Source organism: Archocentrus centrarchus, chromosome 11 (genome assembly GCF_007364275.1).
Source record: "Archocentrus centrarchus isolate MPI-CPG fArcCen1 chromosome 11, fArcCen1, whole genome shotgun sequence".
Classification (NCBI taxonomy): Eukaryota; Metazoa; Chordata; class Actinopteri; order Cichliformes; family Cichlidae; genus Archocentrus; species Archocentrus centrarchus.
In genome coordinates, this window is record NC_044356.1 from 24,046,156 (window position 1) to 24,069,608 (window position 23,453).

Consider the following 23,453-nt stretch of genomic DNA (forward strand, 5'->3'; position numbering starts at 1 on the left):
AGTCACTCTTTACCAGCAAATAAGAAAACATCCCAAAGAGGATCCTAATAAAGGCATTTACAAAATTGAACTGTTCAAAATGCATGTCTTTCACTTGAGGTTTCCTGGGCAACATTTTTTCCATTCTCCAACAAATATGCTCCTTTCTAATTCAATACAGCCTTATTCAATGCATACCCACGCAGTGCTCATAATGGCTGTGGCTGCGAGTGTATAGCACAAGTGCATTTGTACAGTTTGAGCATATTTCCTTCTAGTTTACATGCATAACTATACTGGATGGATGGTAGGCTCCAAGCACTGTTAAAATACAGGTGACCTACTTTGGATACTGTGCCTCAACACATCCTGTGTAGACACAGATGAAGCACTAATGCTGCTGTTGCTCCCCTGCCAAAGCGCTGCATGCTCTACCTCTTGCACAAACACAAGAGGCAAGCATCACTTTGAAAAGATGAAGATGTTTGGCAAGTGGCTGTAATCACAAAATGATTAAAAAAAAATAAATAAATAAATTATAAACCACAGTTTCAACAAACCGCAGGGCTCCCTCTGAATACTTGACTTGCCAATTCAGTGTGGCAGTATGAAAAAGATTAGAAAGATTAAATCAAACAAATTAATCAGTTTTACCAAATGTCTAAAATATATTGGAGAAAGATATTTTTTCTAAATATTATGAGCCTCTGTAATTTATATATTAAGGAAAACAAACTTGATGATTTCAGGCGAGTGTTTTTGATTCTCCGCCATAATAAAATGTGTCAGGATGCATGTGGCAACTGTTGCAGAGAACACTGTCAAATAAATGCAAACAACTAATTATGAATCAAGTAGCGCAATTAGATATTCTGACTGAAAAGAGCAGATGAGCAGTAAGCAGACCGAGCTTCAGAGGACAAGGTGACTTTTCTTATCAATACCCGAGGGTGTCTGCTTAACAGAACTATTAAACACCCTTCAAATAGAAGTACTTTAAGAAAATAGTGTGTACGTGTGTACGTATGGGAAGGGGAACCTGAAAGTATTTGAAAGAGCCTTAGCCAACTACACAGATTTTAATGAATTATGTCTAAGAGAGGTCCTTTGGGTGCTCAAGCCCCACTCTGTGGCTCCATGCTCCACCCCTCTCCCACCAAATCACCCCTATTAAAATTTAAAAAGAACTTTGGCGAAGTTAAGGGGCGAGTAGAGTAATTAATATGAGTTGTGCTGACAGTGAGGGTGACCTTAACGAAAATAATACAGCACAAAGGAAGTCAACTGAAGCTATCACATTCTCTCCTATTTTTTTAATCATAGGGATCATTATGTCTGATACATCCCACTCTGTGTATTTGGTGAGGGACATGAAAGTGCAGCAGCCTAAGCAGCAATCAAATCCACAACGAAAAAGAATTGCAACAGCTTGGTGTGAGCAGAGAGGAGGTATGAATGAAAAGAGAACCATGAATTTTTTATAAGGTGAATGAATCTGCAGCCAGAGATTAAGTTTTTTCCTGTGCTAATGATAGTGCTGTTCAATTTAATGATGACTAATGCTAATTTAGGATACAGATCTTCAATTATTCCTAGATGATGTTTAATCTTTATTTAAACATGGTGAGCCAGAACAAAGGCACAGTCCCAAAGGTTAAATGAGGATGATAGAAAGGGCAATTTCACTGACATTGTGGATGTTACGTCAATTCAAATGTCCCTTTACACACACACACACACACACACACACACACACACACACACACACACACACACACACACACACACACACACACACACACACAAAGAAATCCAATGATTTCCCATGCAAGCAACATTTTTTAAATTAAATGTTTTTAAAGAAACTTAAAAATTACATGCAGTTCCACATTTAGAGGCCACGTCTTAGGTCATTTTAAAATCCTTAGAATTTGTGGCGTTAAAAGAAAAAATGTGGTGGCTCTGTTGTGCTGTGTGAGGTATTTTGCTGGCATGGCTCTGCCCAGCGATCATCTTAATAGAGGAGCCACTACAAATCAGTATCATTTGGGGTGATCATTTTTATCCTACAATGGTCTAAATATGGGTGTTATCTTCTGGGAAAGAAGACTGACTAAATAGTTTGATGTTCATGAAAACCATGTGAATCATCTGCTATGGCATTCATAGTCACCACACTGTAAAACTTAACAGTATATCTTAATAAAAGAAATAAGTTCATTTAACTTAGTCTGCTGAAAAAGTTGGAGCCACTCATTCCCATAAATGAAATAGAATTAAAAATGAATTGTTGAAGTTGTTTTGAGTACACTTAAATTTGTTGAGTATTTTAAGTTGTGGTAATATAGTTCCAGTTAGATCCACTGACTCATTTTCTTGGAGTTTACCTTATATCATTACAAAAAATGTACACACCACTTCATCTTTCATCTTTCACTTGTTGTTTCTATTTCAGTTTTTAAATAATCACATACCAAATATGTATGCAGATAATTGTTAACAATCCCCCAAAGTGTAAAGTTTTGATGTTGGTGATATCAAAAAGATAGAATAATCAATTAAATCAGTAACTGTTAAATAATTTGATTCACAGAAAATTAACAAATAACAAATAATGTTTGTATAAGGACATTTGTAGGTTTAAAAAAAGAGGCACTAATGAGCGCCTGGGTGGCTCAATGGAAGAGCAGGTGACCACGCATGCCATGTGCCGGTGCCGACGGAGCAGGTTCGCATCCCGTCCTGCGTGACTTCCTTGTCTCTCTTCACCGCTGACTGTCAAATAAAGCCCCCCCCCCCCCCCCCCCCCCCCCCCCCCACTCCAAGCTCCTTTAACACAGAATATCTGAGCTACTTTAACTCATAATGAGTAATTTTTTCATGCTTTAAATGTTTGAGTTAATGAACATAAATGATTCAAGGCAATCGGTTTCCTCAAATAATTTGAGTTGAACTAACTCATTGGGTTTTACAGTGCAGATCTTCACCCAGTTGACCACCTGAGTGAGATTGTGGATGCTTTGGATGCACCACCATCTAAAACACAACACATGTAATTCCCACTTGAAGAATCAATAACACGGTGCACTCAGGTGACCCAGTGCCTTGCTAAGACACTTTTGTGTGACAAGTTTGCCAATAGTTTGTGTATTGCCCATACCATACTTTCAATATTAGAATAAACTTACTCAAAGCTGAGACTTGGCACTTTCATGTCATATCATTTATCTTAGAAAAAATTTTTGTTTAATTTATTTTTAAGTTTGGGGCTGTTTAGAATAAGCTTTGGCTCTGAAAGAAACAAGTCACAGACACATAACTACATGTACTGTTTCAGTAAACAGATACCCATTATCACTGACAGTTCTTATTAATTCATGTTATCTGCACCTGAAATGAAAAATGAGGATAAAAAAAAAAGATCAAAATAAAGAAAAGATCATTTTCCCTGCCTGTCACAGAATGGCTACAAGTGAGGAAAACTTGATTGATGGGCAGCAGTACGCCAGAACAGCTAAACAACAGAAAGCAAAAGAACGCTGGCCAAAGGTCAAAGTCAGGCCAGTCACAACATAATGGTGAATACTGAATCATAATATACAATATAGGGAGACTGAGCACCGATATACAGTGACTCCAGACTTGCAAGCAAAAGCGGCTTGAGCACCTGAGTATGAAATATAAATAGAGGTCATATTGTGTCTACCTCCATTACACAGGTGAAAAGATGAACAAGCCATGTCAATCCTTACCTCTGCAGATGGGCCGATCGTCACTCCAGCCTACATAGCTGTCTGTCACTCTGAGACAAGTGATGCTCTTTGAGCCCTGCAGTTCATAACCCTCGTCACAGGAGAAATGCACCGTGGCCCCTCGCCTGCAGTTAGGTTGCACACAGAAACCCCCCCCCCCCCAAAAAAAACCAAACACATCAGCACCACAAACTTTCCCGGTGAAATCCACCATTTAGCAATGGATTTGCAGATGAGGTATGAGAATCAAGAAGAAAAGTTTACTGGGAAAAAAATATACACATTTATTTTGCCTTCCCGCCTGTGATTTCCCATTGCGAGAGATGGATGTTACCCATTTGTCTGTGTTATTTCTGACCACTGATAGAGAAAATGGCTCAGACAGGAACAAAACTGCATGACCCCACTGGTAGCATTTGTTTCTGTGTACACGTTTCCTTATTTGGTTTAGTTGCTGGGGCTGTCTATGGTGTGACATCAGGTAATATGGTGCATGCATGCTAGAGCACTTTCCATGATTGGGTGAAAGCAATAAATGCAATCCACAATCTGTGAAAAGAAGCTAAAAACATTAATGAGAATCTAGGAGATTGGAGTAAATTTAGATGATTAGTGTGGCAGTCCTATTGCAATGTTCACTGAATAATGTAGGTTGTTTCATTATTACAACAGTAAATTTTACAGACAAACTAAATTGAGAGAAAAGGAAAAAGAATCATACTTTAAAGAACCACTGAAAGTAGAAAACTAAATAACTTTTTTTTACAAACCATTGATGCTTCTAGTGTAGGGAATAAAGTTAGAGATAATGACTATTGGGATCTACTCAAAGGAAGGCAAGTAAAACAGATTAGAATCATTGCTAACCAAAACTTATTTTTTATGATGGCATTGTGTCAGTTAGACAACACTTCTCCAGGAAACCTCAACCTATTCATCTGCAGATAAAATTATATTAACTGCTGCTGGGAGAAAAATACCCGCTTGCTTTTTACCTGAAGTCAGAGCCTTTCCTTTTTCCCCGATCTGGAATCCCAGGATCTGGACACATATTGTGTCCCTGTGCTACACCCATCTGAGACACTAATGGGCAAAGACAGAAATAAAACATTAAGAAAGTACTGAAAAATCAAAATGCATAAAAGGATATATTTTTTAAAAATCATCGGGTAGAACTCTTTTTATATTTCATTGTACTAACAAACAGAACCCTATGAACATTGTTATGAGTTAGTCTACCGAAATAGCAACGTTATTATTGCAAAACAAGTTAAAAGACAGTAACATGGTTAGCATTAGAAAATGAATGCAATCCTTGTCCACAGATCAGATGGTGCACTCTTAAAATTGTACCAATGGGTACAATTGGTACAAAATTGGAAAGTAAAGAGTCAAAAGGGGTCAAATAAACATAGTGAGCCAGGAGAACCCTGACTTAGCAGGATGGCTCAGAGGTCCACTGGGTCCAATGAGCGTGACACCTGCTCATTGGCCAGAGTCCAGGTGTACAGAAAAGCAGCACTTATCTTCCAACAAAGGTGGAAAAAAGGCTATGTTAATATTTAAATATTAAATGTGATAACTGTTTAACAAGCAGAAGAGGACAACAATGGTAAAAAGTCAGGAACATTAAACTAATAAGTAAAAATGTGCTGAATATCAGGCTTATGCATATCAGAGATAATGCATTTTGTCTTATACAATTAAAAATAAATAAATAAATACACTGTATCATTACATTTCAAAGCATTTAGCGCAAAACCAGACAGACTTGTTAGAAGTTGAAATATACATTTGTTGAAGTGTAGCAGATACTAAGAATCCTGCAGTTCTGCAGGAAAAAAAAAAAAATTTTAAACATTATTTACCATAATGCTCATCTTCCAATTACAGACTCCAGGAAGTCAAATAATGCGAGAATAGAAAGTGAAATGTAAAGTGGAGTAAGGTAAATCAATGCAAATTACAGAAGAATGAAAAACATGATTTTTCTGACGAGCAAAAGGGTTAAAAATCAGCGTGGGAGAAAGAAGTGGATAAAATGAATTGTAAATGGCCTTGAGGCAGTATTGAAATTACCACCTCAAGGCACCGCTTTTTGTTCAAAAGCGTTGTTATTAAACCCTTAAACATCCATCTCTGTGTCACTGTACACAGGTGACTCAGCTGCCATGTTGCTAACGTTACAGATGTTTGAATAAAGCTGAATAAATCGGCAAATAGTGAACTCCAACACAGAATGAGACGAGACAAGGGCAAAGAAGACATTGTGAAAACAGTGACCAATGCAGGCACTGCTGTCCATTTGCAATTAGAAGTACATCTCTAGCACAGACTGTGTGTCTTTTGTGTCCATGCCACTTTTGACAGTTACTCTTTTTTTTTTTTTTTTTTTCTGGTCCAAGTGGAGCAGGAGAGAGAGAGAGATAGAGAAACCTTAAAATGACTTTGAACAGGAGGTGAGACAGGTGAAATGCTAAGGTTTATCTGGTGTCTTCTCCAAAAGCCAGACAGATTAGCCGATGAAACAATACAGTATGTTTGCAACTGACGGAATTCAAACAGCATATTCAATGTGTCTGGCTTGTTGCTTTTTGCTTGTATTAAACCTTGAGTCACTTCTGTTAGAAAGTGCTGCTTATCACTGAGCTTATGGCCACTTGAACAAATTCCCATATATTATTATATAGCATTATATTGAAAGCATTTATCTTGTGGGGGTGTTTCTGGTCTGTAGTGGTCATTATCTATCAAAAGTGGTCCAAGGAACAAACAGTGGTGAACCATTGACAGGGTCATGGGCAGCCAAGGGTCACTGATGCATGTGGGGGAGCAAAGGTTAGCCCGTGTGGTCCAACAGACAAGCTACTGTAGCTCAAATTGCCAAAAATGCATAGTACATCACACTCTGTTGTTTATGGGGCTGTGTAGCTGCCAACCAGTGAGGGTGACCGCTGTCACCCACCAAAAGCGCCAACAATGCGCACATTGGAAAACCAGTGTATTTCCTCTTAAACGGTGCCACATTTATAAGGAAAAGGCATTTATGGGTTGAGCAGCAGAGTGGAGTATGTTGGTTGTATTCATGAAAAACTTGCCAAATCTTCTCTGCCAACCAAGCTGGTGACCAGCATGAGGAGGAGGTGCCAGGCTGTTGTTGCTGTGTATGCTTCATCCACATGCTACTGAGGCCTCTGCTTGTTAAGCAAATAAACTGTTAAAGTGCCAATATGTCTTGTTTCTTCAGACTTCAATCATCCAATCCAATAAACGACACCAAACAAGAGTCAATGGCAGAATAAGTGTTTGGCACTGGAAGATGCATTTTCCTTACAAATGCGGAACCATTTAAGGGGAAATAAACAGACTTTCCAACAGTATAAGATTAACTGCCAAGTAGCATTGAAAAGAAATAATTGACCAAACACAAATTTCCTTATTTTGCTATAAAAATGGGAAAAAAGGTGCAGTGAACTCGGTTAGACAAACTTTCTTGCAATTTTGTTAAGTAGTCTTCTGGTATAGTTCTCCAGGCATCTTGAAGGATATTTAAAACTCTTTTCTATGCAGATATGCTTTTACAGCATTGCCAGTGCATTTGGGATCATTTTCATGTTTAAAAATAAAGCTGTTATGAATCAGACAGTTTCCAGATGGTACTGCATGGTGGATCAAAATCTGATAGTACTTTTCTGTGTTCATAATTTCTTCAATTTTGACAAGATCTCCAACACCACTGGCTGAAATGAAGTCCCAAACCATGACAGAGCCTCCACCGTGTTTTACAGACGGCTGCAGACACTCACTGTTGGACCTCTCTCCTGACCGCCTCCATGCATACTGACAACAACTGAACTAAAATTTCCAAATTTGGGTTCACCACTCCATAAGCCCCATTAGAACTGATATCAGTCTAGTTCTTGTGCAGTTTGGCATATCTTGACCTTTTCTCCCCATTTCCCTTCCTTAAGAATGGCTTCATGACAGCCACCCTTCCACTGAGACCATTTCTGATGAGACGTCACCAAACAGTTGATGGATCAACTAAGAGGGCAGATGCATTTCTTAGGTCCTGCGTTAGGTTTTTACTGGATTTTTTTCCCCCTATTTCTTAAGGACATGACTTTCAAATACCCTTCATCTGCTGTAGATAGTTTGTTAAGCCTGAAACTTTATTTTTGTCCACCACTTGTCCAGTTTCCTCAAATGTGTAAGGACATACTGCAGAAATATGCCAGGTTTTCAGAAAATAGCTCTTTGGGAATGACCTTTTTTGTGCAAAAATGCTATTTTATGCCTGTCAAATTGTTTGGCATTTTTTGCAGATTCAACAAAATAAATGGGAGCAAATTCTGTGTTTTTGCAACTGTTACTAGTAACAAAGTGTCTAAAAACACAAAAATTGGTTCTTTGGTATGTTGTATGTTATGTGCAGACACAGCACTGGTTCATGCCTTGTGTTAGATGCCTTCTTTATGCTTAAAATGCTTCATGGCTCAGTATTAAGTGAATTCACAAAGAGAAGCATTTCTCTTAAAATGCTCGGGAACAAGGACTGAACTGAAAATGAATGAAAAAGCAGCCAAAGAAAAACTTTGAAAGACCTTCAGAGAGCTTTGAGAACTACTGCCCAAGTCCACTTAAGCAAAATATATAGAATTGATGGGATGGCTCAAGACCTTTGTACAGTACTGTATATTCCCTTGTCTTTACAAATTTCTTTGCTAATACCAAACAGCTGATACAAGCAAGTAATTATGAACAACAATGATTACTTACTTACTAAACTAATGCGTAGTAGTAGCCTGATAGTGAATAATAATACTACTCAAGAGAATTTCAGCTAAACCTTACAAATGGACATAAGGAGTTTGAACATTTAAATTATCATCGAGGGTATAGCAGGCTGCACAGCTGTGTCAGCATATCCACAGGCATTCATCTTCTGGACGGAGCGATTAGCTACTATTTACATTAATTCAAAAGACATGCAGCACATAGGCCTAAGAAAAAAAAAAAAAAAGAGACCGAACCTGGAACTTTAACAAACAAATTCTAAGTTGAACAAAACATTTTAGTTTTGTAGAAGAGGATGGAGAGGAGAGAGAGTGTCTGGACCATTTGGAGATGACAAAATGCTGCTCCGTGCTCTTCTTTCATGAACAGATGGAGCCCAGTAACTCCTGAGGACGCTTTTGCAGCGACAACTGGTCAAACACACAATTTGTCAGCTTTCTCAGCAGGCAGCAGTCAGACGATAGATTGCCCTTTCCACAAACAGTGTTAACATACAACAGCTTGGCAAGCCTTTTACCTTGAACAATAGATGATGTAAAATGACTGACACTCCTTTTTCTTTTTTGTTTAAGAGAATTTACTATGTGCAAATATTACCAATTAACACACCTACTTTTTCCATCTGGTTTTGGCTACATTGCTGGTGTCATGCTTCAACTGTGTCCTGTGCTGACATCAGTAAAAAGCTTTATAATGGATCCTTGAATGTGCAGACATCAAATCCCAAATATTTTCCTTTTGTGGATCATTTGAGTCATTACGGTTTTTGGTTTCTGAATTGTATGAGGGAGTGACTTGTTCAACCCCATCTTCATCCCGCTTCACCTCAAAAGGTGAACAGCACAGTCCTGTCTAGCTCTCCAGGCCAAAAACAGTTGGATATCAAATCATGCGTTATGGACAAGAACTCCAGCTGTATTAGGTGACATTTTTTAATATGTTTCAGGTCAAACTCTTATTGGGTGGGGGTGGGGGTGGGGGTGGGGGTGGGGGCAGTAAAAACTTACATCTATTCCACTTTTTTCTGCAGGATTTAATTACAGTTTTATAAAGTGTTTGATAAGGGGAAACTTGTGTAGCAACGAAGTTGAAGGCAGTTAGGTATCCATTGATGCCTGTACTCAAAGTACAGGCTTACAAGGCTGTACTTTGTTGCTGATTTTAATGACTGGGCAGAGGCATGAAACTCCCTCAGCATCTCAATCAGGGAATATGTGCTAAAAGATTGCAGGCCTGTGTTTTTTTAATCTTTGTATTTAAAACACTAATGTAGACTAATGTTTTTTTTTGTTTGTTTGTTTGTTTGTTTTGGCTCCATTTTAACAAATGTATATTCAATGAGAAATTACATCACTGTTAAATGACATGTTAAATCATATTTCTCCAGGACTTTACATTTGTTAAGATTTTAAAATATTGCCTGAAGTTCAGCCTTCTTCATATTAATCTTACTGATTAAGATGCCAAATTAGAGAATCCCTTTTGGCATTCTGTGATAGGTAAACCTACTTCCACACTTGCATATACTGAAGAACTGTCAAATCAGTTGCCAATGTGCAATAAAAGAAAAATTAAGGTTTCCAACTTACACACTGATATTTTGTGGTGGTTGTCTTTGCTGGGCAACATCTTTACACCCCGAGACTTAAGTTCAGTCATCTTCTTCACTGTACAGAAAACACAGCAGAGAAACACATGAGAAAGTGACACCCATCCAGTCCACAAATGGCTAAATGTGCTGTACCACTGCCCACTGCAGTTATGTTCACATCAGCATTTACAAATCAGTTGTGAAATTAATGAAGGTTGTCAGTTCAAGGCTCCTGGTGGTCTTTTCTGTTTGGAGTGTGCATGCTCTTTGTGCTCGTGTGAGTTTCTCCAGGTGCTCTGCTTTCCTCCCACAGTCCAAAGACATGCTTCTTAGGTTAATTGATTATTCTAAATTGGATTTAGTGAGAAATTGTGTGGATGTGAGAGTGTGTTTGGATGTCGGACTCTCCATGTTAGCCCTGTGATATACTGGTTATACAGATTAGGAGCACAAACTCCCATTTCTATACAATAAAAAGATTTTTTAAAAAGTTTAAATTATTTGAGTTTGGTGATAATTGCAATGTAGATTTAAAAAAAAAATACATATAAAATAAATAACCACAGCAAAAACAAGAAGCTCCTTTAAATGCATATTTATTCAACAATTCCAAAGACACTATCAGCATTATCTGAGCTCCCCTTCACAGTCATTCTGTTTAATTACTTTGACAGTTCCTGATAATCGAACTTCACTTGTTTTGCAAATGTGTTTTCGTCCTTTCCTCTGTTTCAGCCACATTTTACTTCAAAGCTAATCTGAGTCATGTGTTAAAAAGTCTGTTTATTATGTGTCTGGAAGGAAACAAATCTGATGAAGAAATTCCTTTTTGATTTGTTACCCTGATTAAAGAGGGATGAAAAAAAAGGGTATTAGCATGTTTCAAGTAAGAACACTAAGCTGTTAGGTGCAGGGTTTGATGGGGTGTGGCTGCTTACTGCGCCACATAAAATGAAGGATACTGAGAAATAAATAAGATGAAAAGAAGGCAATTAAGATATTCAATGACTTTATCAGTCCAACAAGCCGCTGATGCGGAATCATCGGAGCTGTCGTGATTAGAATATGGTTAGCATGGAGTGGGGGATGGGAAAAGTGAAGTGAGTGTTTAATCTAATTAAAGTATTAGTCTACCGCTTCATTCTGATCTACAAAACATACTGTATTTATCTAACACTGGACCAGTAATCCAACTGACTCACTTCTACATATTCTTCATCCATTTATTATTTCTCTGTTGTTCTTATTTTCCCTCGATCTTTGATTTCCAGCAGATGAGTGTGGAGGTGAGACCCTTAGAGATCACCTTTTCTGGTGGACAAGCTAATCCTTTTCCCCTGCTCATCCCTTCTCAAAGGTAACCCCTGAACCTCCAAGAGTAATGGAACAGGAAATGGAAGCCTGGTACAAAGAGGATTTTTTTTTTTTTGTGTCACTGTGTGTGCTTGTGTGTCTGTATGTATGTGTCTGTGCAATTACGTGGCACTCATAATAATGATCCCATAATCATCTTTTTTTTTTTTTTTTTTTCCTGAAAGCATTCACAACTATTCTGTTGCAAATGGCCTCTGAGAATAGAATAAAATAAGAAGGAAGCTCATGAAGTATCCAAAATGCAAGAGTTCATCATCTGAGGATTACAACTACATTCCGATTATGGCACTAAATAGTCACTCTTCGGGTCTCTATAAATATAAGGATCCTTTGTCGGGTGACCAAGGAAGAATATTAAAATATTAAAATCAAATATCATGGATATATGGCCATTGACAAAGACTTCTTTACAGACCTGAACTGGGCACACCAAGTGGTTGATAATTTATTCAGTGAAATTAATAATGATCCTGCCTTTAAAATATCAACAGTTCTCATGGTCTTACCTTGATATTGGGCACTGAAACCCCTTAACTTGTGGTTGCCATCCGAAGTAAAGTGCAGTCGAAGCCAGTTCTTGCTGCTGATGATGGGCGAAGGCAGGTTTGGGCCAGTAAACCTGTAAGCAGAGACAGAGAGGTGAGTGCTATAGACTATTAGCGTATTACCAGAGTCATTTAACATGCAAATGCGAAAGTAGTGGATTGCAAACAGAAGTAATGCTTAGCATATCCAAACACACCTGCACACTGAATTCATTCTATGTTAAAGGCCAGGTATGAACCAGCAAGTGCAGCATCTGCATGAGCACTGATAGACTTCTTTAGTGAACTCAGCTACAGTAATGAATCTCTCTACTTCAGATATTTTCAGCATCTTCTTATTTATTTATTTTGCTGTATAAATCCCTGCCAACGAAGAACACATATACAAACTAAATCCACTCATATCTGCCACTGCAAGAAACTGTCTCTGCTTATGCTTCTGTTTTGTGACACAATGCAATTATGCAATCCATCATTTTACCAATAAAGCCAAGCCCAATGGCAGACAATATATCGTAGAGGCTGGCAAAACCTGTCAGTCCTCAAGGTGATCGTCTTGTTTGTTTATGGTAATTACAACAATAGTTCAACATTAATTTGGCCATGACTTACAGATGTTAAAATGCTACACCTTTAAGATCTATTAAAGGGTGGGTCTGGTGCTTAAGGGGAGCTGTAATGTTAACAACTCTTAACAAAACTGTAGCCTGGTAAAAAATGGGACCGGGAAAGACCAGCGCTGACATTAGCAGAGAAAATGCTCTCCCTTTATTGCTTTGGAACAGCAATAGTGAATTACACTTCACAAACACTTATAGTGCCTCCTGATCTGTATGCTAATGAGGGCTGTTGCTTACCAAGCACTTCTTCGGTTGTTAAAGCCAATGCCTTTTGGGGGCACATCATGTTTTATCTTGAGGCACACAAGCATAAGCGTGCACAAGCACTCCTACACTCATACAGTGTGCACACCAACATACCAAGGGATACATTTGAACAAGTGTTTGCATAAATTCCAATTTCCTTACTGTGAATTATGTTTTTTTCACCTCATCTGACCAACCTAGATATGTTTATAGAGTAGACATATTCTAAGGTACACCTCCAACTATCTCTGTCTTTAGTACAGATGGGATACAAAGTTTAAGAAAGGAAAGGGAACAAAGTCAAAGTTTAAACTGAGCAATTCAACTAGATTGAATTGCAAGTTGCTCAGCTGCTTGATGCCAATAGTTCTCATACATCACCCACATCAAACACGGCCTTCATTTCAGTGTCAACCACATAAAACACAAGGGTTTTGTGAAAACATCATTCATGATGGCAACTCTGTTGCGCTGGCAATACCTTTTCTTATACTGGCAAGGCATCCAAAAATGTAACACACTATAAAATCAAAAAATAAAGTACTTATTTTGAATACCACCAATATTCTAGCAAAGGCTCATATGATGAGCTGATAGAAAAGTAGTGCACACAGGGCACAAACCCTCAGCCTGACTATGTTGACAAGTTTGGTAGAGCTAGAAAATGTTTCCAATTTCCAGCTCTGACAGGGTAGCCACACCATGCAAGTTGATGGGGCTGGTTTGTCAGGCTTTTTTATGCATGGAGAGATACTAGCTAACTGAATGCACTGTTTTTCCTATACTGTAATTTCAGAACAGAAAAGTTCAGCCATACCACTGACTGCTTGTTTTGCTCATAATATGTATTTTAGTGTATACAAAAAAAACAAAAAAAAAACATGTTATTACATGTTATTAAGGTTAAAACTTTATTTTTTATCAGAGGGGAGGGCCATATTTTATATTTAAACAAAGTAAACCAAGGCCCCGGATATATACAACAGAGCAATTCAATCATGTCAATCAAGTCCCGATTATTTCACTGGCTCATTATTTTCCCCTCTTTTCAGTTCAGTCTGAAGGCTGCATTGTGCAATCAAAATGAGCTTCAACTCTAAAAGCCATGTTTTGTGTGTGTGTGTGTGTGTGTGGGCCGTGATTTACAACAAGTGAAACACCGATAAAGTGTGTCTGCATGCCTTTGGGGAGGTTTTATCACTGAAGAGAAGTGGACAGATAAAGAATCGAGAGGGCTAATGTTGTGTCTGCCACATGCACGTTTAAAGTTACACCACCAAGAAGGTGTTCCAAATCACCACCAGCTCTTAATACAGGGCCGGGCACTGAAACATTGTGGCTACTAAATTTCTAACGAGTGAATTACAGGAAATGATTCCCCAACCCGTATTTACACCCAAAGGCTTCCAAATGCCAGTGCCAAGATTTTAATGCAAGCTCCTCTATTCTGTTAGACTGTCACTGCACCTTAGCCATGGGAACAAATGAAAACCCCTTTGAAAATACAATAAGATTTCAAGTTTCATTAAAATACAACACTAAAACTAAGACTAAAGCTTAAAAAAGCTGTAGCAGAGGATAACAACATAGATTGAGAGATTAAGAAATCAATAAGTACAGAATGCGGTAACAACTGCCCCCCATAAAAATGATTTAAGCCCAATGTCACACCTGCCTTTCACTGCATCCCTTTTGCTTTGCTCAGAACCTTAATGTTGTAAGTTGACTGTGGAAAGCAACACAAAGAGTCCTCATGGAGGTCTTCTCAAGGGTAATGTGGCTACTTCTTTAGCTCCTATTCACTTCACCCTCTGACTCTCTGTCCGGCCATATTTGATTTTATGTGGAATTGTCTTGAGACTGCAGTACTAAATAAGTTTCCATTTCCAGGCCCCAAAGCTCCTGAGCCTGAGTCAGTCTTTTGATGATTGTCCAAGAAATGTATTTTAGAGCAAGGCAAGGTGATAGAGGAATCATAGATTTCGGGGTTGGGAGGGGTATGTCTTGCACTTAACTGTTAGGACTGACCTTCGAACATAACATTGAGACACAGCGGCTCCTGGTTTTTGATGCAGCTCTATTGGCAGTATCCGTATGCCATCTTTTCACTGCATTTTATCAACATTTACAAAAAGCCTAGTTTACCAAAAAATGTAGCAGTAACTAAAGTCACATTCACATAGTGCTGTTGCTTAGACTTGTAATTTTACTGTAACATTATAGCTGAAGGTCTCAGGAATCTGTAAGTCCAGTCAAATCCAATTACAAAACACTAGCACAGAGGTACTTTCCATATTGATGTGATGTGACTTATTAAATTGTTAATGCCTTTCAGGGTTTCGAACAAAGGTCAACATCATCAGGCAATTCAGCAACCTTTTCCAGTGAAATTGATCTTTTTTTCTGCTTTATATTCATTGTTTCATGTCATCTGTTTTCTGTTCAAGGGCCAAAGTGTCAAATTACTCTATGCATAATCAGTAAATGGGTGGAGTTTGGGTGCCAAAGGTCACTAGCTGCACATTAGGATCAAACGTTTTAAAGCATCGTTCAGTGCATGAATTCACTGCACTATATTATCTGATGACCATACATGAATGCATGTGTGTATTTGTGTGTGACGAACGTTCCCATTAATTGCACCTACTTAGGCAGATCAATCAAAGCTCTGCTCAGTATGCAGCTCCTGGTGCTTATAGCAGTCTGGGGGGGTCACAGTGACTTTACAGCCAAAACTTTCAGCATTTTAATGAGGCTATGTGAATTATAACACAGGTCAGCTTATCCAGATGTACATGCAGACACACAGGCTCACACCAGCACCGCCAACAATGAACCCGAGTACAGATATTAATTAATTCCCTCTCTCCTTCTCTTTGTCATTGACAGTCACTATACATACTCTCTTGCACATTAGAAAATTACATCCACTACACCATCCTGGTGAAGTCAACTAAGTCAGTGTGGATGACCCTTAAGTCCAGAATGGTCGTATTAAAGCTCTGCCAGTGGAGCTTTAGCTATGACCTTTCGATGTAACCGAGAGCAGCTACACTGGGGGCTTAACTGAACCACCTCTGCTCCAAACAACAAAGAATCCTCAATGCTGTTCATTCATTCCTTCAAAATGCAACCACCCAGGCAGTAAAAAAACATCAACCATACTCTAAAAGTTAAAGCCTAAGCACAAAGAGAGGCCCTCAGGAGAGTTATGTCTCATGGGTGTGTGCTAAACTGAACTGGAGCTCTCAGTAACAAAAGGGTGCTGTAGTGGGAACTGAAACATCCACTGACCAAGCAAAGCTGCAGTCCCATCAGCGCAAACATGCCTACTCTACCAGTAGATTCCTTGCCCCAAAAGAGCCAATATGTCTGTTTCTCCTCCTCCTTCAGCCCTCATGTAATATTTATGGACAGACCTCTGGCCCCATCAGAGAGTCTTGTTAAGTCTCCTGAGGGATTCTTTTCTTTCCCTTCCCACAACTCATTTTCTACCCTCACATAACATATAACATAGACACTGATTGAAAGAAATTTCCTTTTGGGAAGAACAATACACTAGCCTTCATCTTTGCTCCCCTGCTTTCATTATATATTTGATTTTTTTTTTTCCCTTTTTCAGGCTTATCTGAAACCTTCCTACAAATCCACTACAGTCTTTAAGTCATTTTATCAGTGGAAATACAATTGATGTTAAAACCCAGCTCAAACTTGGAGATAACTGTAGGGGAACAACTGCCATTTGACCAAATATCCTGCAGTTCATAACCAGTTGTCAAATACATTCAAATCCAGGCTCAAATCTCTTTTACAAAGACCAGGACTAAAAGCCAAAAGTGCTTTTGTTGAGGATGTATTTTTCTAATTTTGGTACCCATGCAAATTAAAAACTAAGTAGCTACTCTGCCATGATGATTTATTTCTTTCATCTAAGAGAAGGGTTATTCAGCAGCCACACAAGCACAAGTCTTAAGCTAGGAAAATGTGAACTCATTTTTCTCCCAGGGGCATGGTATTCACATCAAACAATAGCCTCTTTCACACAGCAGGAACTTGGGCTAATAACAAGTTTGTGCAGATGTTAACAGGAATGCTCCCCTTATCGGCCCTGCATGTTTCTGCTGCATGGTAGGATCCATAAGATCAATTCTGAGTATGCCAAAATAACAAACTATGAATCTAACTATGGGTTTGAGGGCAGCACAGTATGCAGCAGTTGGCAATAATCTACTGAACTGTGTTCATGAGCACTAATGTTCCACTTTTTCATTTACATGAACACAAACTTGACCATGTACACAAGAAAAGTGTTTCCAGTTATTAAGAGCAAAGGAGTCAACATTAAGAAATTGGAGGTTAGTGTAGGAGATGAAAGTGCGACAGACACTGAAGTCTGAATTCCACGTAGAATCAATGATTTTGACACTTTCTTTGATATTATCTTTGCACTTAAATTGCATTTTTATTCACTGTTTGGCTGGTTTAAGGCACCAAAGCTTCTCAGATTAGAGCTACAGTTAGGATAGTTCATATGGTTGAATATGTCACATCTGTTAGTGATATCAAATAGTTTGAGTCATAGCATTAAACTACAGATGCAGCCACCTAAAGTTGCCGCATCCAGCCAGACGTCGGCCAGCTGAAGTCCCGCCCCCAGCTGGCCGACGTCCGGCTGTCGTCGGGCTGGAAGTCCCCCTCCTTCTCCTGGGCGTATCTACTTTCCAGCATGAACACACCCCTTTCCCTCAATTGTAGACTGTCACCAAAAGGTGGCGCCTTCTTAACAAAAATGTTGAGTTCTGTGATTCAAAAAAGTTTTGGTGAAGTATCAAGTTTTGAAAACCTAAAATAGATGCCTAAAATTTTTGTCAGTATGACCTTTCACACATTTCCATTGCGAATCACCAAAAGATTCCTTTGTTTCACTTCATCTTTTAACTAAATAAGTAAATAAATACAGTAGTTTAAAAAAGAAGCGGTGCTGCGCTGAGCCACCCCGGTCTCACGGCAGTTCGTGCAGTAGTCACGAAATTTAATCTATTGATTCGTGCTCATGAACACGAATTCCCTCTTTTTTTCGTGTTACTCGGCACGACTTCTAACCTGCCTGAAATGCAGTGGGATAAAGTTCGTGCCTCTGAGCACGGCTTCTAAGCTGCAGTATAGTTTTTTTTTTTTTGGCCCTGTCCCCCTTTTTTCCCCCCTTTTCTTTTGAACCGGAAGCTCAGAAGCTGAATTATGCCTTTAATTGCGATCCTTAACCGCCACTTTTCCTTTTGACATGAATTTCTCCTCGTTTCATTTAATGTGGGGTGCTGCTTATGGTTGTAACGATGACATTTGTGGGGCTTTTTAGGTCTAAATTTATATTTACGTGTTTATGGTTAGTGCTATATTCGGTGTCCAATTTTTTCTTTGAGTTCCGTGGTCTGAAGCCGTTTTTTCTTCTGTGTTAAATCCATGAACCAACGATGAATAAATAAATGAACTACAGTACCCATCACCCCATCGGCCGTGACCACGGTCACGCGTATTCCCGTTGCTGTCCAGGTAAATTGCATTCGTTCACCCGCTTCGGATGTTATCAGGTAATTACTGACTTTATTAGCGGTTTTCAGGCCTCTAAATATGGGCCAGCAAGGGCCGTCTGCACCTCGTAGTCAGTCGAGAAGATAGTTATCGTTCTAACGGAGGATCACTGACAAAGAAGGACTACAGAAGAAGGACTACAGAAGCCATGCTCGCTGACTTCCGGCGGATGCTGCAGTGTTCAGGTAAGAGGATTTCAATGGACAGCGTTTATATAGTGATATTATTAAGGCAGTGAGTTCAATAAGCACTTGAAATTAGATTAATGTGGTGTAAGAGAGCGCTGATATCCCAACTCTGAGATGCATTTGTAGAGATTATTGCGGGTTTTGCCGTCTTTTGTGCAAATGTTAGCGGATATCGTAGGAAAGCGTTCACTATTAAACAATGTTATGACAGAAATATGAGCTTCTGGACTTACTAGTTAAGTAAAATGATTATTTTCAGCCACAGATTCCAAATAAATATCCTGATGAGCTTCACTGCATCCATATTCAATATCTGCGAGTACAGTGCTTCATTTAATCTGCACTGAACTGACCCAGGGTTATCACAATGTAAAATAAAATGATACTGGTCTGAACACAGTTGCTGGATCAGGTGACCCTGAAGCCTCTCTTAGTTATGTTGCTATAGGCCTAGACTGCTGGGGAGGTTCCCGTGATTTCTTTATATTCACTGTAAACAAACCTTATATTAGCAAGTTTCTTATATTCACTATTTAAACAAAGAGCAGTCTGTTTATACTTCAGACTGCTGGCTTACTTGTGGTTCCTATGATACTTAAGAGTAGAATGGGATGCAGAGCCTTCAGCTCTTCTGTGGAAAGAGCCTTGAGGTGACTGTTGTGATTTGGCGCTATACACATAAAACTGAAAGTCTGGCTGCCTTTAATCCTCTGTGACAAACCTGGGGATCCATGAAACCTGCCAGCACCTGAGAATGAGCTGAAACTTACAGTGTATTACCCATCATGGAGAAGCTTCCAGACTCTGGGAATCCTGTCAGTGAGCAGGGACTGAGTCACTGTCCTCAGCTTTAAACAAACCCAGTCTCCATTTCAGGTTTTGACTCAGCCTGCTTTGGAGTCACTAATCTAGAAGCATCAGGCTACTTACTTTCAACACCATAATTTTGTTACTGATTCATTAATATGTTTTACATTGTTGCTGTTTATCAGTGGAGGGAGCAGATTTGAGAACAGCAATAAGAAGCACTAAATCTTTTTTTTTTTTTTTTTTGGAAGAGGAGGTTCATCTTTAATACTTCAGGCTATATCAGCTACCAGTTTATAAACCTGTTTTGTGCTGCAGCAACAATCAAACATTTCCGCTTCATACATCATTGTAGTTTGTGTCTTTGCTCTTTCAGAACTGAATTGGAAATCCAAAGGTGCTGGAAAGCTTCTTCTCCAACCCTCAAAGCCAAACTTCACCCATGAGAGCTGACAGCATGCAATCATTTTGAGAAGTGACATTCTCATAAATAAAGGTGAGCAATGATACTTAATGTGTACTTTTTGATTATCATGTTTAAAGGTTTGTCATTGCTCACAGTGGCCTTGTATTCATTAGGCATTTCCAGAATAGTATCCAGCAGTTTCTTGTGAGCTGAGCTGAATCATTTTTCTTTTAATACATGTTTAACATTCACTTGAGTATTACTTGTTGTACATAACTGTGGCTCTGAAACAAAGGCTCTCCTGAAGGAGAAGAAGAGAGCCTTTAGATCAGGAAATAAGGAGGAGCTGAGAGCTGTGCAGAAGGATCTCAGAAGGAAAATCAGGGATGGAAAACACACCTACAGAAAGAAGATGGAGGACCAGCTACTGCAGATCAACACCAGTGGAGTTTGGAGAAGCTTGAACTCAAGTTCAGGCCACAAACCAAGCCCACTCTGAGACTTAGAGTAGAGTGGGTGAACAACTTGGACCACTAGAACTACCAGCATTTTCACACTACTCCTTTTTCTACCAAGCGCCTCCAAATGGCAGTTTACATCTCATTAGGCCACCTTTTGTTATGTACACGGGGCCAGTAGATCGGAATGTGTGTGGGATGGGTGTGGGGGTGGGGATGGGTTACCACTGATGACCCAGGGTCGCCAGGTGTATAAAAAACCAGGTCACAACACATATTTCACCTTTAATAAGAACATATTTGTAATTGTGATCTCAAATTTGGAAGAGATGTTTTGTGTTCTCCGTGCTTCAGGTTCACAGCAGATGGAAGGAAACTCAAACAGCCACTAATGTAGCCATTGTGCTGACTGTAGACTGAGGGATCTCTTCAAATTGTTGTATTCCTCCTCTTCCTCGTCACCCACTGCTTCAGATCTTGCTATCACCATCAGACTGCAGCAGTTATGTTATTTAGCCATGAAACATGTCGTCACCCTCCCAAAATTATGGTCTACTTTATTTTTTCAGGCTTTTCAGAAAACACAAAAACTGAACCGAATGTTGAAAATTTAATTTAGACAAAAATAAAATAAAAAAAATGTCTTTGACCATTTTTTTTAGGAGGGTGACGATATATAACCTTGTTCAGCCTGTTTAGGAATGCACTGAGATCAATAACCTAATTTCCAACGCAGATCTGGAGAAACAGCAAAAACCAACAGGACCCTACACAGCCACAGATGATGCTCCAGAGCTAGAAGTTCTAAACCATAAACACCAACCTGGGAAACTTGCTAAGTGTGACAGGTCCAACGTAACCCCAGATACAGCCCAGCCACAGGGTGAACCAAATCTTTCAGATAATGACAACAGAGAACCAAACGCACCTCCCTCCTAAACTCACCAGCCTGCACCAACCTGACATTTCTCCTCCCTGAGTTAAATAGATGAATGGAAGTTAAGTGGTTACAAACATAAAAACCACGGGTCCACAGACAGGAGCAGTGAGCTGAAATCAACACAAAGCTACCTGAGAGGCTGTATTGAACTACTATATATAATTTAATCATTTGTCCTGACTGGTTTCACCTCAGATGTTCTTTCTCCTTTTGGTAGATTTCTCCCACCTCTGTTTTGATGCCAAGAAGAAGAAGAAGCTGCTTCAGAGAAGCGTGCTTCATGGTCTCAGTGCACAGGCTGCCAGTCACACTCACACAGCAACATGTGTTTTCACTGCCACAATCAAAACATTGAACAAAATCTATGTATTGTTGTTTGGAAATGTGTCACATTACTGCATGCTAAGGTGTGTTATTAAAGAAAAAAATGAGTTCTATTTTTCTGGTTTGATGATATCCCAAGCTTTTGATTCAAAACGTTTATTTTCCACTGGACAAAATATTTACTGTTGCACATTTATTTCTCATAGGGATTTTTTTTTTCTCCATATTTCAGTCTCTGGTTCTTGAGAGTCATGGCTCTGTCTGGTCTCTGACAGAGATCCTTAAAAATATTATTGGAAAGTACCTATTAATTTTACTTTCAAACAGCTTTATGTGAATGTTATCTTTTCATTTATAATTTTTAATATATTGATCACAGTGTAGTGTACCGTAGAGGCATCCAAAAATGATGAGACTGGGCTGCTTGTGTGTGATTTGGAAGGTTTGTGTCTGTCTGTGACTCTGCAGAGGTTAAAGCTGTGATCCAGTCTCAGTCTCTGACTGAAGGTTGCTGAGACTCTGATTAGATACACAATGTGAAGTTCACAATTCTCTAAACAAATAAAATGGTAATGACAAACATGAACATCTGTACTTATTTCAGAGACATGAATGTTTACAAACATAATATTTATTTTAAGGATTGGACTTCATAAAGCGCACTGATGTTAGATTGTATGTTCATATTTAAATCATTTTGTAGGCTGAAATTGTAACGGTGGACCTGAGATGGTCCAGAGAAAGTAAACACATGTTAATTGGAGTAATATCAACAACAGACTGAGACAGACAGCTGTGAAATGCGCACACAATGATGTCACCTCATTCACTGCTAGCTACACTGCTAGCTACATCGTATCATTCATGATCATCTATGTAAACAACGTTTAAAGAAGCCGCCACAGCTCTGCAGCTGTAACTGTTTCAAATCATATATTTTTGTTCGTTTGAACTCTGAGGATGTTTTTAAAACGGTCTTAAAAGGCTGTTTCTATGGTGGTTGTCATGGACGCCTCAGTAGCTTATTAGGCTAACCTGGCGCGTCCGGTTCCTGCTGCTAGCTGTCTGCCGCAGGAAGGCTGCGTCCCATTTCAAGGAGCCGCCGCTCCGCCGTAACTGTGGCTCAAACACCACTTTATCCTTTAAGAAAAGGCCTTTTATAGCCACTGATGACACACACACACTAATGCACGTCACTGTCACAGTGTGACTTCACGAAAACCTCTAAAGTATTGTTTATAAAATGGAAAATGAACCGGGCAGGGCTCTGATAATGGAGGCTCTGCAGCTGACGTTTCACAATCCTGATTGACTCGCTGTACATTCATATAATTAATCAGAGCAGAGTTTAGACTGCACAGTGCGCTGCGCTCACTGTTACTGTGTCAGCTGCTGCCTTCATATATGTTACTGCTGAGGTTTGATGAAGCAGGTGGAGGAGAGTCAAAGAAGTAAATAATCCACTTATTATGCAATTACTAACCCTAACCCTAGCTCAACATACAATAACGACTGCCGGTATTATTAGTTTGAGAAGGAGTCATTTTGGTCGCAGTTTTGATTATAAAATAAAAGGGAAAATATAAACAAACAAAAAGCTTAACATTGTGAAGACTTGGAAGAACAATGTGACACTGATGAGAGGATTAGGCTTCCCAGGTCATTCCCAGGCCAAACCGGCTGGTGATCAGAATTATTTTAATTATTTTTTTACCCAGTTTCGCTCACAGCCTGTCCGAGGTCACGGGCTGAACTTCAAGTCCAGCCCGTCCCTCCAGACAATACTCACTGCTCCACTATAATGACCGCTTTACTCTCATTTTTCTATTGTTTTTAA

General features: G+C 39.2%; 1 protein-coding gene across 1 annotated transcript in view; it reads right to left on the reverse strand.

The window, feature by feature from the left end:
* Window positions 1-23,453, reverse strand: part of csmd2 (CUB and Sushi multiple domains 2) — a 263,477-nt gene that overhangs the window by 124,032 nt on the left and 115,992 nt on the right. The window contains exons 6-9 of the mRNA XM_030740701.1: window positions 12,000-12,112; window positions 10,118-10,195; window positions 4,727-4,814; window positions 3,732-3,856 (exon numbers count right to left, since the gene is read on the reverse strand). Of these exons, the coding sequence (XP_030596561.1) occupies window positions 3,732-3,856; window positions 4,727-4,814; window positions 10,118-10,195; window positions 12,000-12,112 (404 nt within the window). The remainder of the gene's footprint in view (window positions 1-3,731; window positions 3,857-4,726; window positions 4,815-10,117; window positions 10,196-11,999; window positions 12,113-23,453) is intronic.